General features: G+C 37.7%; 1 protein-coding gene across 1 annotated transcript in view; it reads left to right on the top strand.

The window, feature by feature from the left end:
• rbms3 (RNA binding motif, single stranded interacting protein) overlaps positions 1-15651 on the top strand; it is a 149631-nt gene that overhangs the window by 100367 nt on the left and 33613 nt on the right. The window contains exons 5-6 of the mRNA XM_056256965.1: positions 8944-9101; positions 10558-10637. Of these exons, the coding sequence (XP_056112940.1) occupies positions 8944-9101; positions 10558-10637 (238 nt within the window). The remainder of the gene's footprint in view (positions 1-8943; positions 9102-10557; positions 10638-15651) is intronic.

Here is a 15651-nt window from a genome sequence, read left to right as displayed (position 1 = left end):
CCACCACAGCGACCATGCTGCTAGAGGAGACTAGCGTTTTCCATTTTGGGATTCAGCTGCGTTTGCACTGAAGACACTGACAGTCTCAGCACCTTTGCACCTTTAGGAACAATAAGACCTCACCTGGCGCACACACATATACTACACATACTTTTTTTCATCTGTGTCTGTGCATGTTGAAGGATGTGAACACTTAAAATCCACTCTTATCGTTTTTTCATCATTTCCACTTGCAGTTGCAATTATCGCTGCCCATTTTTTTTTTTCCTCCATCCTCTTAAAATGAGGAGCAGCAGCCCTGATGCAGTGATTAACTCTAAATTGCAACAGCTGTTGATGGCAACTCCAATTAAGACTGCAGGCATCAATTTAGTGGCAATCTATGGCATTAGTGAGGTTTCATCTTTTACCAGCCCTGTTAACCACCCAATGGTGACAGAAGCCTGTCACTCAGGCCTGCAAATTACTCTGATTGTCAGAGAGAGTAGGTTGCTTTTGGATGGCTGTCATGTGACATGATAGCATTTATGTGGCATATAAGGTAGTGCATATAAGGTAGTGCAGAAGTGAACGATGTAGTGAAAGATGCGCTATCGTGTCCTTGAGCAAGACATTTATTATTTTATATTAAACTGATTCTAAGTATGACCCAGTGATCGCTTTCCAGCACTACCTTCTGGCTATGTTTAGGCATCATGTAAAGACATTTCAAGAGGGAATGAGATGGAAATGTATCACCCTGCTGGTTTAGTGACAAACGACTCTTTATATGGTCCCACAGTGTTAATCGAAAGATGGTATTGATTTTATCATTCATTTTTAAACAACCGTCATTGTAACGTCCTAATGGTTCTTCTAAGCCTTCTATTCTTCCCCAACCCTCCCTTTGGCCTTTGCTGGCGGAGCTCCAACTAGAGCTCTCTGTCCCTATGGGCTAATCAGCTGAGCACAGGCCCGTTGGCTGGGCTGTTAGTTCTGGCTGTAATGTGTGTGAGCTTCCCAGCCCTGTTTAATCTCTCCTCTCTCTGGAATGCTGATACTCTGAAGTGCTGCTCCAGTACCGTGGACCATTCCGAGTACAGTCCCGAAAGAAATGTTGAGCTTAGACAGCACGGACAGACCTTGGACACCTGTCTCAGACGTGCAATAGCAGATCCTCAGACTGCCTTAGACAGTCCATGCATTAGTTTGCATGAAAGGTTCCGCCCTTGACTTTGCTTCTCCTGCAGATAAAGTCTGTAACGAGACTCCTGGGCTCCAAACGGTTTAGATATTATTAAATATTTATGTTACGTTCATTAAGCATTTAAAAACTATTTATAGAGCAATCAGCAAGAGTGGCATCAGTAGCTGTGAGAATGAAGCATGTTTTTTTGGGGGGTTTTGCTGAGCTCCGGTTAGAGAGAATTAAACAGAGCGTACTGACTGTTTCGTGACGATTAGAGCGGGACCAGAGCTGTCCGACAGGAGGCACAGAGGTCTAGGTGAGATGTGGATTGGTATGACATTCACAGATGCTTGCTAAAATCCCCATCGCTCAGTTCTGGGAAAGGCAGCAACAAGGACAGAATGAACTCTGTCGTACGGAAATATGTTGTTGTTTTGTTTTTTTGTTTTTTTGTTAGTCCCTGTAGTGACAATAAACTTTTCTTTCTTTCTTTATTTTTTTGGACACTGCAGACCGGGAACACGCACTTTATGTAAGATCTACCTTGTTTTTTTGTATTTATCTGTGTATATATATATATATATATATATATATATATATACACACACATATGATAAATACAAACAAAAATGTATAATAATATATATGTTATTCCCTTTATTTATAATCTGATGTTTTTCTGCTTATGGTAAAAACAATACAGAATTTCATAATGTCTGTTTATTTATAATGTCATATTTTATAATATTAATTTATTCTCTAAATGTACTATATTTTAGAAAACTTTATTAACTATTCTATTCCATACTATTAGAGTAAATATGAGTTATATCTCTTTTTTTCTCTTTGACTTTATTCTCTTCTGTACAATTAGAAAAATATTTTTACTTAATATAAACTTAATGGACCATAAGAACTTAATTGTATTCTGTTCAATTAGAGGAAACTTTTGTTTTATTTTGTTCTGTTCCTTTATATTCCTTTCAAATGCCTCCAAATAAGGATTAAAGACTGTATATTCCCTGTTTAATAAAATGTTAATGGTAACACTGAAAGATATTTTCCCATAGTGTTTTAGCATTATTACATGAGTGCAGTGGCCGTGTGTGTGTGTGTGTGTGTGTGTGTACAGGTTTGGCTATACTTCTCAGGGCTAAATGTACTCACTTATACAGTGAAACAACCGACTAGCGAGGACATTTTTGGTCCTTGCTAGTTGAAAAGGCTTATAAATCGGCCAAAACGTTTTTTTTATTTGAACTTTATTTCTGTGAGGGTTGTGGTTAGGGGTTGGGTTTGGTTTGGTTTAGGCAATAGAAAATATAATTTACCTGATATAAAATCATGGAATACTGAAATTTATACCTCACTAATATAGTGAAACAATCATGAGTGTATGTGTGTGTGTGAACAGTTGCTCACATGTTCTCAGTCCACTGATGAGTTACTTATACTGTATAAGTAACTTGAATAACTAGACACACATCATCTCTCTGTGGATTTCATTTGTTTTGCCCATCATCCATAACCATTAAACTGTCTCATTTTGGATTTCAAAGGCAACATCTAAGGAGTGTAGTAATATGATCAGTTCACTATCTCTGTTCAGCATGACCTACAAAACCACTTTTCATACTGTAAGGTGAAAAGCATTAGAGCTTACATAGAGAGAAAGAGAGCGCTGGAGACCTTGTGTCCTCAGGTTATGATGGAGACCCACATACATATGTTCATCTAACATTTCAAAACAGAACCAGAGGAACAAAAACATGGCCTTGTCCCCCATACTGAATCATTTTGGAAGCATACCGATCCTTGAAGGTCTCTCTCTCTCTCTCTCACACACACACACACACACACACACACACACACACACACACACACACACACACACACACACACACACACACACACACAGCTCTGTTTTCAGTGTTGTTCGGGGCCTGAAGGCAGGGCCGGTGTTTTCATTTCATATTCATAAATCATTCATACATCTCACAGCGTCCGTCCTTTAGAAAATCAGCCCCTCGTCTTTATATTGAGATTCCAAATATATTTCCTCATCCACATCACAGACGTAATGCCCCTGCCTGTCACTCTTTCACAGCTCTCAGGTTTGACGAGAGTGACACATTTATGAGATATTTTCACTAAGCGCTTATTCTTTTGTATTTCTTAGGCTTTGGCTCTAATACAATTAAATAGATGTTTTAGCCCAATAAAGAGGGTGGAGTACCCCTGCGATGTGGGTAACCTCTTTAAAGTAAAGGTATTTGCCTGAAAACTGCAGTTGTCAAGTCCCTCCTAAAAAAGAGCAATCTGGATAAGACCATATATTAAGCAACTATAGGCCGATCTCAAATCTTCCTTTCATAGGCAAGATCATTGAAAAAGTTGTCTTCAATCAGCTGAACAAATCCTTAAGCCGGAACGGATACTTTGACTATTTTCAATCTGGTTTCCGACCGCATCACAGCACAGAGACAGCACTCATAAAGATAATAAATGATATTCGCTTAAATACTGATACAGGCAAATTATCAGTGCTGGTACTACTCGACCTCAGTGTGCCAATGCATTGATGAAGTCAACAGTTGGATGTGCCAAAACTTTCTTCAGTTAAACAAAGACAAAACTGAAGTCATTGCGTTAGGAAACAAAGATGAAGTTCTCAAGGTGAATGCATACCTTGACGCTAGGGGTCAAACAACAAAAAATCTTGGTGTGTCTCTAGAGTCAGACCTTAGTTTCAGTAGTCATGTCAAAGCAATAACTAAATCAGCATACTATCACCTGAAAAATATTGCAAGAATTAGATGTTTGTTTCCAGTCAAGACTTAGAGAAACTTGTGCATGCTTTCATCACCAGCAGGGTGGATTACTGTAATGGACTCCTCACTGGCCTTCCTAAAAAGACCTTAAGACAGTTGCAGCTCATACAGAACGCTGCTGCCAGGATTCTGAGCAGGACCAGAAGATATGAACATATCACACCAGTCCTCAGGTCTTTACACTGGCTCCCAGTTACATTTAGGATTGATTTTAAAGTATTATTACTAGGGGTGGGAATCTCTAGGCACCTCACGATTCGATTCGATTACGATTCAGAGGGCTGCGATTCGATGCTAAATCGATTATCAGAATCTTTTTTGTGTGTGTGTGTGACTATAAATACTTTGCTTTAAAAGTACAAAGTAATGACCCATAAAGAATTAACGTACAATATATTTTATTAACATTGCAAAGAACCAACAGGAAAATACATGTGTGTCTGAACTAGCAGCAGCATATTTGTAGTAAATTAATAATATAACAACGACCGGTAACGTTACAGCCGAGTGTTTTTCCTCCTCTGGCTGGAAACGTGTCATTTGGCTTCATGTGTCTTGTTTCCGAAATATTTTAGTTTTACTCTACAAAGCTTACAACTAGTGTGGCTCTTGTCCAGCTCCTTTCCCCCTTCAACTTCAGAAGCCAAAATATTTCCACACGTCAGCTTTTAACGAGGAGGGTGTTTGGATTTGGCGCTCAGCCATCGCGTCCGCGTCTGTTATGTGCACGCCACAGACGGTCCGGCCACTGCACTTCCGCGCTTCAGAGTTCCGTCTTTCGCGTTCCGTCAATATTACGTTATTATAAATATATATCTAAAAAAAATTTTTTTTGACAATTGTGAATCGATTCAGAATCGTCCACGTCCGCATCGCGATGCATCTAAGAATCGATTTTTTCCCCCACCCCTAATTATTACTGGTATATTAAATCATTCAATGGCCTAGGACCTCAATACATTGCAGATATGGTCACTAAATACAAACCTAACAGATCACTCAGATCATTAGGATCACATCAGCTAGAAATACCAAGGGTTCACTCTAAGCAAGGAGAGTCTGCTTTTAGCTATTATACTAGCCGCAGCTGGAACCAGCTTCCAGAGGAGATCAGATGTGTTCTCCTACAGTAGTCACATTCAAATCCAGACTCAAAACACATCTGTTTAGCTGTACATATAATGAATGAGCACTGTGCCACTGTTCGTCCGACTGTTTGTTGTGTGTTTTATTTTATTTTTTATTCTAAACTGTTTTAACTATTCTTATTTCTTTTGATTATTTTAATTTCTTCTATGTAAAGCACTTTGAATTACCATTGTGTATGAAATGTGCTATATAAATAAACTCGCCTTGCCTATTTCCAGAATAACCCTAAACCGCGTCTTTTGGGATTCAGTTTTAAACCTTAATTAAGCGGTACATTTTTTACATGGATATGTTAGGTAATATCAACATGTACTGGTGCTAATCTGTGATTTTCATGCCATCTGAATTGGAAATGTCAATATTTTTCCCATATCTTAGGAGAAAATTATAAGCTAGTTTCTTTCCATATCCAGTCTCACCACAACATAATCTCATTATTATTCATGGCCATTTAACTTTTTTATTTTTTAAAGAAATTAATACATTTATTCACCAAGGATGCATTCAATTGTACAAAAAAAAACAAAAGGGGCCATATAGACATATAAGGCCAGATTTACTAACAGCTTGCGCCAACGCAAACCCTCTTTTGGCGCTAAAAAAAAACTGACAGAATTTACTAAAGACATGCAGTGAAAAATTAGCACTGAAAAGGCGTGGACACGGTTATTTTTGCGGCTGACCTTATTTCATATGCATTTGTAGGAGTTTCCCTTTCAGACACAAAATTTATGGGAGGAGAGTATTTAAATGAATCATGCAAGGTGATTTACTAAGGTTTGCGCTAGTCAATTTACTGGTATTTGCGGCATTATTTTATTGATCAACAAACCATGTCTTAAACCAGACGCTAATTTGCACTGCTCTTGGTAGATTGCGTTGGTCATTATGGAAATGATCCGGCTGTGTCTGTGTTCTTTAATTTGTGTGTTGTCAGTAGATAACGCTCAGAACTTTTTCACTTCTATCTTCGCTATTTTGGAATTGCGCTCGCTCACTCATTTGCCCTGGTTAGTAAATCTGGCCCATAATCTTACAAAAGATTACCATTTCAAATAAATGTTCTTTTGAACACTCTATTCATCAAAGAATCCTGAAAAAAATGTCATGGTTTCCAAAAAAAAATGTTAAGCCATGGAAAATGTATAATGTGACACTGAAAACTGAAGTAACGGCTGCTGAAAATGCAATAAATTACATGAAAAAAAGGAATAAATTACATTTTAAAATATATTAAAATAGAAATCAGCTCTTTTGATCACAATAATATTTTATAATATTACTGGTGTTTTTTATCAGTTATAAAAAATCCAGTTGTGTATGTGTAGATTTAGAGAAGGATACATGTTTAAGAATACTCTGTCTTTCTTAAGATTGCATTAGTCACTTCTGCAACTGTCCCCTGCATGATAGTCATCCAAATCCATGAGTTTTATCACGACGGAGCCATACAAATTGTTCTTTTATGGATGTCACCTTGAGAAACAATTACCTTCCGAATAGGGCTTTATATGCTGTTGTTTGCTTAAACTTTCCATGATTAAATATTTTAACTTTTTATTATTTCTAATTAACATTTTATGGTTTTATTATTTAGTTTAGTAAACATAAAACAGTTTTATATATTGCACATACCTTTTCTCGTCTATACAGTAGTGGTCATTTTGGAGCGGTTTTAATAATGTCGCCAGTTGTAATGCCCTGCGTGGGGTGTTCAATAACCCGTTTGGATCTCAGCCAGGGAATGTGAGTATAGAGAACATCTGGTGTGTGAGGAGATATCATAAAGCAACTACAGTTGCTCTTTTAATCACTTTCACTTAATAAAAGAGTGATGGTCTCCTGCAGGGCTGGGCCTCACACTTCACAAATGGAATATTTGCACACACGCTCACATGTCAGATAACTCCTTAACTCACCAGCAGGTCGCCGTCATTCTCTGCTGGCCCACCAACACTTTCTGTTTTTGATTCTTTTTCTCTCACTCTGGTTCTGTTATCGATTCACAGCCCATCCCGTCTGGATGTTTTCTTTCGCAGTGGTTACTACACCTCAAGAATGAGGTGTTCTTAGGAAGTTTGCTAGTTTTTTTATAATAAATATTAGCTAATAATAATGCTTTTTTTTTAATAAAAAAAAATAATAAAAATAAAAATAAAAAAACATTGCAAAAAGTTATAAATTAAATTAAGCTTATTTATTTGCATCCCCATTAGCTACAGTATGCCCAAGAGCACCACTAGTCTTCCTGGGGTCCACACAACATTATTATTTTTTTAAAGGAAGAAAAAACAAACACAAAACATTAAAAAATACTCTCAATAACGAATCCAAAAACAACACACTTAGCATAGCCTATATTCAACATTACAGCAATCTGTGAATTGAGGTCTAAGCAGCACCAGGTCTAACACTTATAATGCATCCATCCAAGTGTGCCTTTACCTGTTTTAATTAATGGTAGAAAATTCCATGTTTTCATTGCCCTATACGTATACTACTGTACGTTTAAGGAAATTAGTTTTTGCTTTGGGGATTGAAAATCTGCCTGTCCACTGGCATATGTATATGACTTTAAGGCCCTGTTTACACCTGGTATTTAGATGTGTTTTGGTCGATTGGATCACAAGTAGACACAAGGAGACGCATCCTCGTTTACACCTGGTATTTTAATCTCTTTTGTCCACTTTCAACCACTTCTGTCCTGATTTCTTTATGGGCGGTATTTGAGATGACGCTCTGATTGGTTTATTTCACGTTACGCCCAAACCACACCTATGAGTAATGTAAATGGAAAATGGTAAATGATTTGCCCACAAAGTTACTTGCGTTTGGCGTTTGATACTTGCGTTTCAATAGGGCCCATACACTGTTACACTCCTCTGGTCGTTAGCGACCTTATACAATTTTTACAAAAAATGAATGGGAAAGCAGGCATTCATTTATATTTATAATGGATATATTATAATGAAGTAATTGAGGAATACTAAGAAGGTTTATAAAATGAATGAGGAGGAGTGTAGTGAATGACGTCCCGGGTCACTAAAGACCCGGGGTATGCATTTAAGGGTTAATGGATATGCCATTTCTTGGTCTAGATTTTTTTTTTTTTATGATTTTCCTCTGCACATTTTAGCCTGGGCTTCAAAGAGACAAATGCAGTATGTTCTCTTAGTGTGCAAGTGCTTTAATGCTGCTCATTTTCGTCTTTGCGCACACACACACACACCCTTCAACAACCACCATCCAGTGTCTGTATCGTGTGCGCTGTCCTCTCAGACCCCCATTAGCCAGCCGCACAGTGTCTCTAGAAGAGGCCATCAACACCAGTGCGTGAGTGAGAGACAGGTAGTGATGTATCCAGTTAAGGCCCTCCAGCATCTTGTGGTTTTCATTTAAACACAGCTTTCAGCTTTAACAGCTCACTCTTTCTCTTTCCTCACCATCCTGGGTCTCTCATGCCGCCCATTGCAGCATGGAAGATTAGACCAAAATACTGCTAGCATGGTTGTGATCTCAGAAAGACATTTAAAAGTTTTGTCTGAGACACTTTGTAGCAAGTAAACAAGGCATTTCCACCTGCATAGTTTGTTTCGTTGGGTCTGATTTCAGATTTTTGCACCCCTAGTCAATTGATATGTCACTCAGAAGGCCACGTCCTGACTAAATGGGTTGTTTTTGACCGGGATAAGCTGCAACTGGAGTTTATGCCTATAATTTAAAGTCAGAATATGTGTGACTACATCATGATTTCTAATGTCAGATTGCGTGTGTGTGTGTGTGTTTTCTCCACAGCAACAAGAGCAGGACCCCACTAACTTGTACATCTCGAACCTCCCGGTTTCAATGGATGAACAAGAGCTGGAGAACATGCTGAAGCCTTTCGGACATGTCATCTCCACACGGATACTCCGAGACGCCAACGGGGTCAGTCGAGGGGTCGGTTTCGCCAGGTAACCTTGACAACCAACCCTTTGGCTCATGCAAGACTAGACAGCGTTTGTTCAAGAGGGCACACATAAAAACATCCCTTAGTTTCTTTCTTTTCCTGCTCCGCCTCCCACCCCCCTCCCCCTTTTGTGTGGCGCGTGTGGGGTGGGTTGGCTGGTTTTCAGGGTCACTGGCTGTGTAAGAGATCCCAGCAGAGGCTGTGTGTGTGTGTGTGTGTGTGTGTACACTATTGTGCCAGCCAGGCAATTAGCCGTTCAGCCATGATTGGGTGAGCAGAGCTGAATGGGGCCGCACAGAGGAGAGGAGCCACTCCAGAGAGCACAGACTAAATCAAGACTCCCAGCAGCCCGAAACAAACACTATATAACACCCCTGCCATTCTTTATTTTCCCTCTCTCACTCTTTCTAACCCTCTGCTTTCGTTCTCGAAATTAACATATAAGGAGGTTTCTTCAATTACAGGAGTTTTAATGTCTCTGAGGTTAGTACTAATAGATTTCAACTTTTATTTATATATATATATATATATATATATATATATATATATATATATATATATATATATATATATAAATCACATTAAAACTTTGAACTTTGTATCATGCCTTTATCACTTATTTTGGATTATAATATTTATCAATTTATAAAAATTGTATTGGTTTACCCTTGACTTAGACACAGATCCTCAATCTTAAACAAAACAAAATTCAGTATAGAAATATTAATGATTTAAAATAAAATATATTTTATATTCTTTAAATATGTCCTAAACATAGTGAATTAAACATGACATATTGATTGATTCATTTATATAATCATTGATTGATTGATTGATATTCCATCATATTTTTGGTCCCAATTAAATTTTGTCAAAAGTTATTGTACTTGTTTATCAATGAGACAACAATTTACATGATTTACATGAAATATGAGAAAACATTGCAGAATATTTTTTACTTTGCATCATTTCTTATCAAGCTGTAGCTATGCACTTGTCAAATTATAAAAAAAATATTAAAAGTGTGAAGCTATTATTAAACTGTATTTGTTATACATAAAAAGCTAGCCATGAGGTAAAGGAGTCACACTACATAATGTTGTCTAACAAAATCAAAATACATAATTTAAAATATGGTGGAAATTACATTTGTTGATTCAGAAACATGACGGCTGATTCGTAGAAAAATATTTCCTTTGATGCATCTACTATATGTCCACTGTTAGTCATTGTTATAGACATATTAAACTGTTGAGAGTATGAAAAGTGTGTTTTAATAGAGAATGTTCTATATGTCCACAGGACCAAAAATGTCCATAGTTAAAGAAACAGTCATAAAGCAGAGTTTTAAAAAGCTAAATCTGTTCAGTTGTCAATGTTTTCACTGCAGTTATGACCGATGACTTTAATTCTGATTGCCTCATGCTGTGTGTTTCTTTTTATTTCTCTTTCTGTCTCAGAATGGAGTCCACTGAGAAATGTGATGTGGTGATTCAACATTTCAACGGAAAGTTCCTCAAAACCCCACCAGGAGTACCAGGCAAGTGTCAACAATACAGTGTGTTCTAACAATATTACATCCTAACCAGGTGCAAAGCAACACAGTGACAATCATCAGGACATTTTGTTGCCCACTTGGTGTCTGTTTTCACAGCTCCATCCACAGTAAAATCTCATTGCTCTGAGGTCCCTCTCCATATAGCTGTATATTAAAGGAATAGTTCAGCCAAAAATGACAGTTCTGTCATCATCTACTTGCTCTCCTGTTGTTTCAAACCCACGTTTTTCTGAGTAAATGACAGAAATCTATTTTTTTTTTATAAATTGTGCCTTTAATATTAAATATGTTCTGATTTTCTGATTTTGACAGCATAATTACACCTGTATAGCTCTCTGCCGAGCTTTATATATTAGAATACTAAACCTCCAAGTACAACGCGAACCAAACCTCTAGTGTGAGGAAGTACACGTCCCCCACTTTGAGTCGCTCTGCTCATCAGCTTCATATGACAGGATCTGATTTATAGGTTGATTAAGGTTTAATTTAAGCCTGGTGTGCCAGAAGAAAACAGTTCCCACAGGGCAGCAGAATGTGCTGCATAAACTAGCGACAAACGTTTATAATGAAGATAGCATTTAGAACACATTTAACTTACATTACTTGACGTATTTCAGAGTGATACAGAATATTAGTGAGATATGATGTAGGGCGGGACTTGATTTTATCTATTCGCATTTAATTGAATTGTGAAAATTGAGCTATGATATTACTGGTTAATTTGCAGACTTATTCAAAAATCATTTCAAAGGCCAAATGTGTCATTAGATTTTGCAGATATATTTTTCTTTAATAGAATATTCTGGGTTCTGAACAAGTTTAATTGACAGCGTTTGTGGCATAATGTTGATTACAACGAAAATGTCCACCTGTCCTTCCTTTTATTTAAAAAAAAGCTAAAATTGGTGAACGGGGAATTGGTGAAATTGGTGTAGCCACAAGACGTAAATCTCTTTATATCATTTTTAAGGTGGAAAGTTTGATTACTAACTAATTTATTCAAATTTCATTACATTGTTGCCATGACAACGTAATAAGTCTCAGATAAGACAAGTTTTATCCAAAAATGGTCTCCATTCACTTTTCATTATAAGTCCATTTTTGCTTATTTTAAAGAAAATGAGGGGAAATAATCTAAAAGTACTTTCCATAGTAATCAACATTGTGCCACAAATGCTGTCGATTAAGCTTATTTTGTATTCAACTCAGTTTATTCAATTCTGATTTCATGTCGCCTTTAAAAGCGACAAATGCTTTATATCACAGACGCCCACAAAAATAATGTGTAAACAGTGTTGTTTAATGGGGTAGTTTTGCAAAGCTCAGGGTATTTTCCTCAGTAATGTGCTTGGTGTTTGTTCCCCTGTTGTTGCGGAGCTTTCTTGTTTCCTTTAGAGGAAGGGAAAGACGGGAGCTGGAGAGGTTAAGGTGGATGAGAGAGAGAATATGTGATTTCTGTTGGATGCATATGTTCGTGTGTGTGTGTCTGTTTTCTGTTTGAAGGAGACATAGGCAGAGGGCTTGGAGGGGGGTGTAAAAGCAACTGACAAGACAGAGAGAGAGAATAGGAAGAGAGAGATTGGAGAGGGCAGCCTGCAACTCTGGCAGTTGCTGTGTGATTTGTGGGGTGTAGCGTGAGGCTCGGTGTCAGACCCAAAGACAGAGGGATGATGGATGACTTCATCTATACCTCTCTCTCTCTTAAAGGCTCTCTCTCTGTCTTTTCTCAGTACTAACAGACTCCTGGCAAACTCGGTCTTGTCTTTACCTTTACACTGTGTCTTAACCTGGTGAACGTGATAAAGCGACAAGCGATAAAAATATCTTCCTTGTAAATCTGAGTTGTTCCTTTCCAGCTGCGACCGTGACAAGCAGTCGCTTGGTTTCTATTTCTGCAGTGTCACATGATCCTTCAGAAATCATTCTAATATGCTGATTTGATGCTCAAGAAACATTTCTCATAAATATCAATGTTGAAAACATTAAGACTACTGGATCATTTGAGGGTGTTGAGGGTGAAGTTAATTACAAAAAAAAAAACTAATTTGCAAATCATATATTGCTACATCTCTCATGAACATGCCAAGGAGAGTAAAGACCTAAATTGAATCATTTTCCTGACATAATACAAACTTGGGGCTTAGAAGACTGCAAATATAGCGGATAAGTCATGTGGACCCATTTTACTATACTGTACTTTTTTTTGTCCTTTTGGTCCCCATCCACTTTCACTGTTTGAAAGAGAGAGAGAAAAACGCATCTTCATACCTTCTCCTTTTGTGTTTCTTTGAAGAAAGAAAGTCATATCAGTTTGGAACAATATGGGGATGAGTAAATGATGACAGAAATTTCATTTTAGGGTGACCTATCCCTTTAAAAAGCCATTTTGAAAAAACCCCGAAAAAGCTTCTTTTGAGAAATAGAAGGCAGAGAGTGAGAATGAGGTGATATTGTGCACTTTAAAGTCAGGAATATTGCTACAATCTTTGCCAGCCTTCTGATAATGCATTCAGCCTTGAAAAGGAGCCATGCATGTATTGATATCCAGGTTGAAAGCTCAAAAATAGCATCTCATCGATTTTCTCTCCCTCCCGTCCTTCTTTTTCCATCTTTCTATCTCTGTCTCTCCCTCTCTCTCTCTCTCTCTCTACTAAGTGGATGATACGAGCCTGTGGAATAACTGTGTTTTGCCCAAGTGGTTCCTCTTGAATCTTGCTGTGCACTGAAGATTCTCTCGAACAGGTGTAGCAGTATTAAAATATCAGACTTAAGAGATCCAATCTGCTGTATGCTTTTACAGAAAAGCGTTTGGCACACGAATCACACCTATGCTTCTTACACAGATTGATTGTTGAAATTTATGTTTTATTTGAGAGAGAAAGGAAAAGAAAAGGAGCTCTTCGTCTCTTAAAGGGATAGTTCGCCCGTATGACTTTCATGAAGCACTTGCTGTCACTTGTGTAGTCTTTCTGCTTGTCTCTCTTGTCTCCATCTGCTGTAGGTGTGTGTTTTCTCGCGTGTTGTCCTGATCCTGCTTACTCAGGCTTTTCTAACAGGCCACAACGGGGCCATCAGGCCTGCATGCTCTCATAATTACACGGGCTCTTAGGCAACATGCTGATGCTGGGGTAGATAATGATGACGAGCGTGTAACGCTGTGACCCCTCCATCACGCACAAGCTCCCTGTCATGGGACGTCCAGCACTTCTTTCCGTTTTGCTGATCTTCCACATTCCCAGCTCAAGCCTGTGAGCTCTGTCAGATCTTGGAGTGTGTTTCAGGCAATTTGGCCGGCACCTGATCTCAACCTTAACCCCCCCCCCCCTCTCCCTTCATCTCTTCGTCTCTCCCTATTCATGAGCAGAGTGGCCTGAGGGAAGTCTTAATGGTGTGGGTATGGGAATCACACTGTGGATTTGCTGTCATAATACCACACACACGCATATGCATTAATTCTGGAACGTTTTAGTTGATGGTAATTGAAGGTAAAAAGAGAAAGGTTGCGACAGAGGCACAATTTCTCATTTACTATGACAGAAGAATAGCACTAATCTACCTGAAACAGATAAAGTGGGAATGGGTATATGTGGCAAGGGGTCAAGGTTTGGCTGGTTAGTTTGGCCCTGTGAGCCCCTGCTGGTTGATGACGTAACTACACCATCTTGCAACAAAAAGCATTTTTCTACATTGTAATGGTCATTCAAAAAGTAGCTGTGTATTGTGACAACATAAATATAAATATAGAAATAACTTGTAGATAAATATAAATATATAATATTTCAGTGCAATGTTTTTAGTAAAATGTTTTACGGGTGCTATATATAAAAAACGTCAAATGGACATGTTTTTCCCCCCCTGTCTGCTGCCTTTGACATCATAGTTCAGGATAGTTTCTTTCTAGTGAAGGACTTGGACTTGTGCATGCTTTTGTGTTTGCATCATTTTATTTTCACATATTATTCGATTTATTTACTCTATTTTATTTGAATATAATATTTATATTCAAATAAATAAATAAACACATTTTATGTTTAATGATTTTTATTTTGTTATATTTGTTTTCATTTCTTCATTTAGCAGATGATTTTATCCAAAGCGACTTAAAATGAGGAATACAAGCAATTCATCTTAATTCATATCTTAATTTTTAATATATATATATATATATATATATATATATATATATTAATGTTAGTTTTTAATTATTTTATTTATAGCTTTTATAATCATTTATTTGTAACTTATTTTTTATTTTGTTAATACATAAAATAAAAAAGTACTTTGAAATTGAAAATTCTGAGATAGACAGACAGACAGGCAGGGTCTTGTGTATGTGTTTTCCCACAGGCTGATCAGTAAAGTGACTTGTTAAATTGCTGTGTATGTGTGTTAGCTGTGACTGAGGGAAAATGTAGGCTTGTACTGAAGTGCTTACAAGCCCACTGACAGTAAGACCGTGAGAGAGAGAGTACTTACACCCCACTGTCTGTGCTGATGGAAGGGAAGGCTAAATTATAGGGTAAGAGGCCAGGCTTGTGTGTATGTGTGTGTGTGTGTGTGTGTGTGCGCAGCATCGGGGTGACCTATCAAATTTGGTTCCACTTGACTCGCTAATGTCTGCGATACCGGGAAATCAAGCTGCACGGACCGATACACTCTCTGAGGAGTTTGTTTGAATGGGGCATGTGTCAGTAGTGAGGCCAGATATCATTAAGTGAAAGACCTAGTTGACAAGGGTGGAGCCTTGTTCTAAAAAATAAATAAATTCAAATATTTTAAAATGTACTTATTGTAAATAAAAAAATAATATTTATTTTTTTAAATAAACAAGTTTATTTATTTATTTTATTAATTTATTTTAATGGCCGTCAAAGATGCAGCCAGATGGTGTAGTTACGACATCCACCAGCAGGGGCTAACCGGACCATGTTACCTAGCCAAACCACAAGTCAACCATATTCCTTAATCTATCACAAAGCGGCTCAGTCAGACGGCC

This window comes from Rhinichthys klamathensis, unplaced genomic scaffold, assembly GCF_029890125.1.
Source record: "Rhinichthys klamathensis goyatoka isolate OS25496 unplaced genomic scaffold, OSU_Roscu_1.1 h1tg000006l_1, whole genome shotgun sequence".
Lineage (NCBI taxonomy): Eukaryota > Metazoa > Chordata > Actinopteri > Cypriniformes > Leuciscidae > Rhinichthys > Rhinichthys klamathensis.
This window is presented reverse-complemented; position numbering and strand designations above follow the sequence as displayed.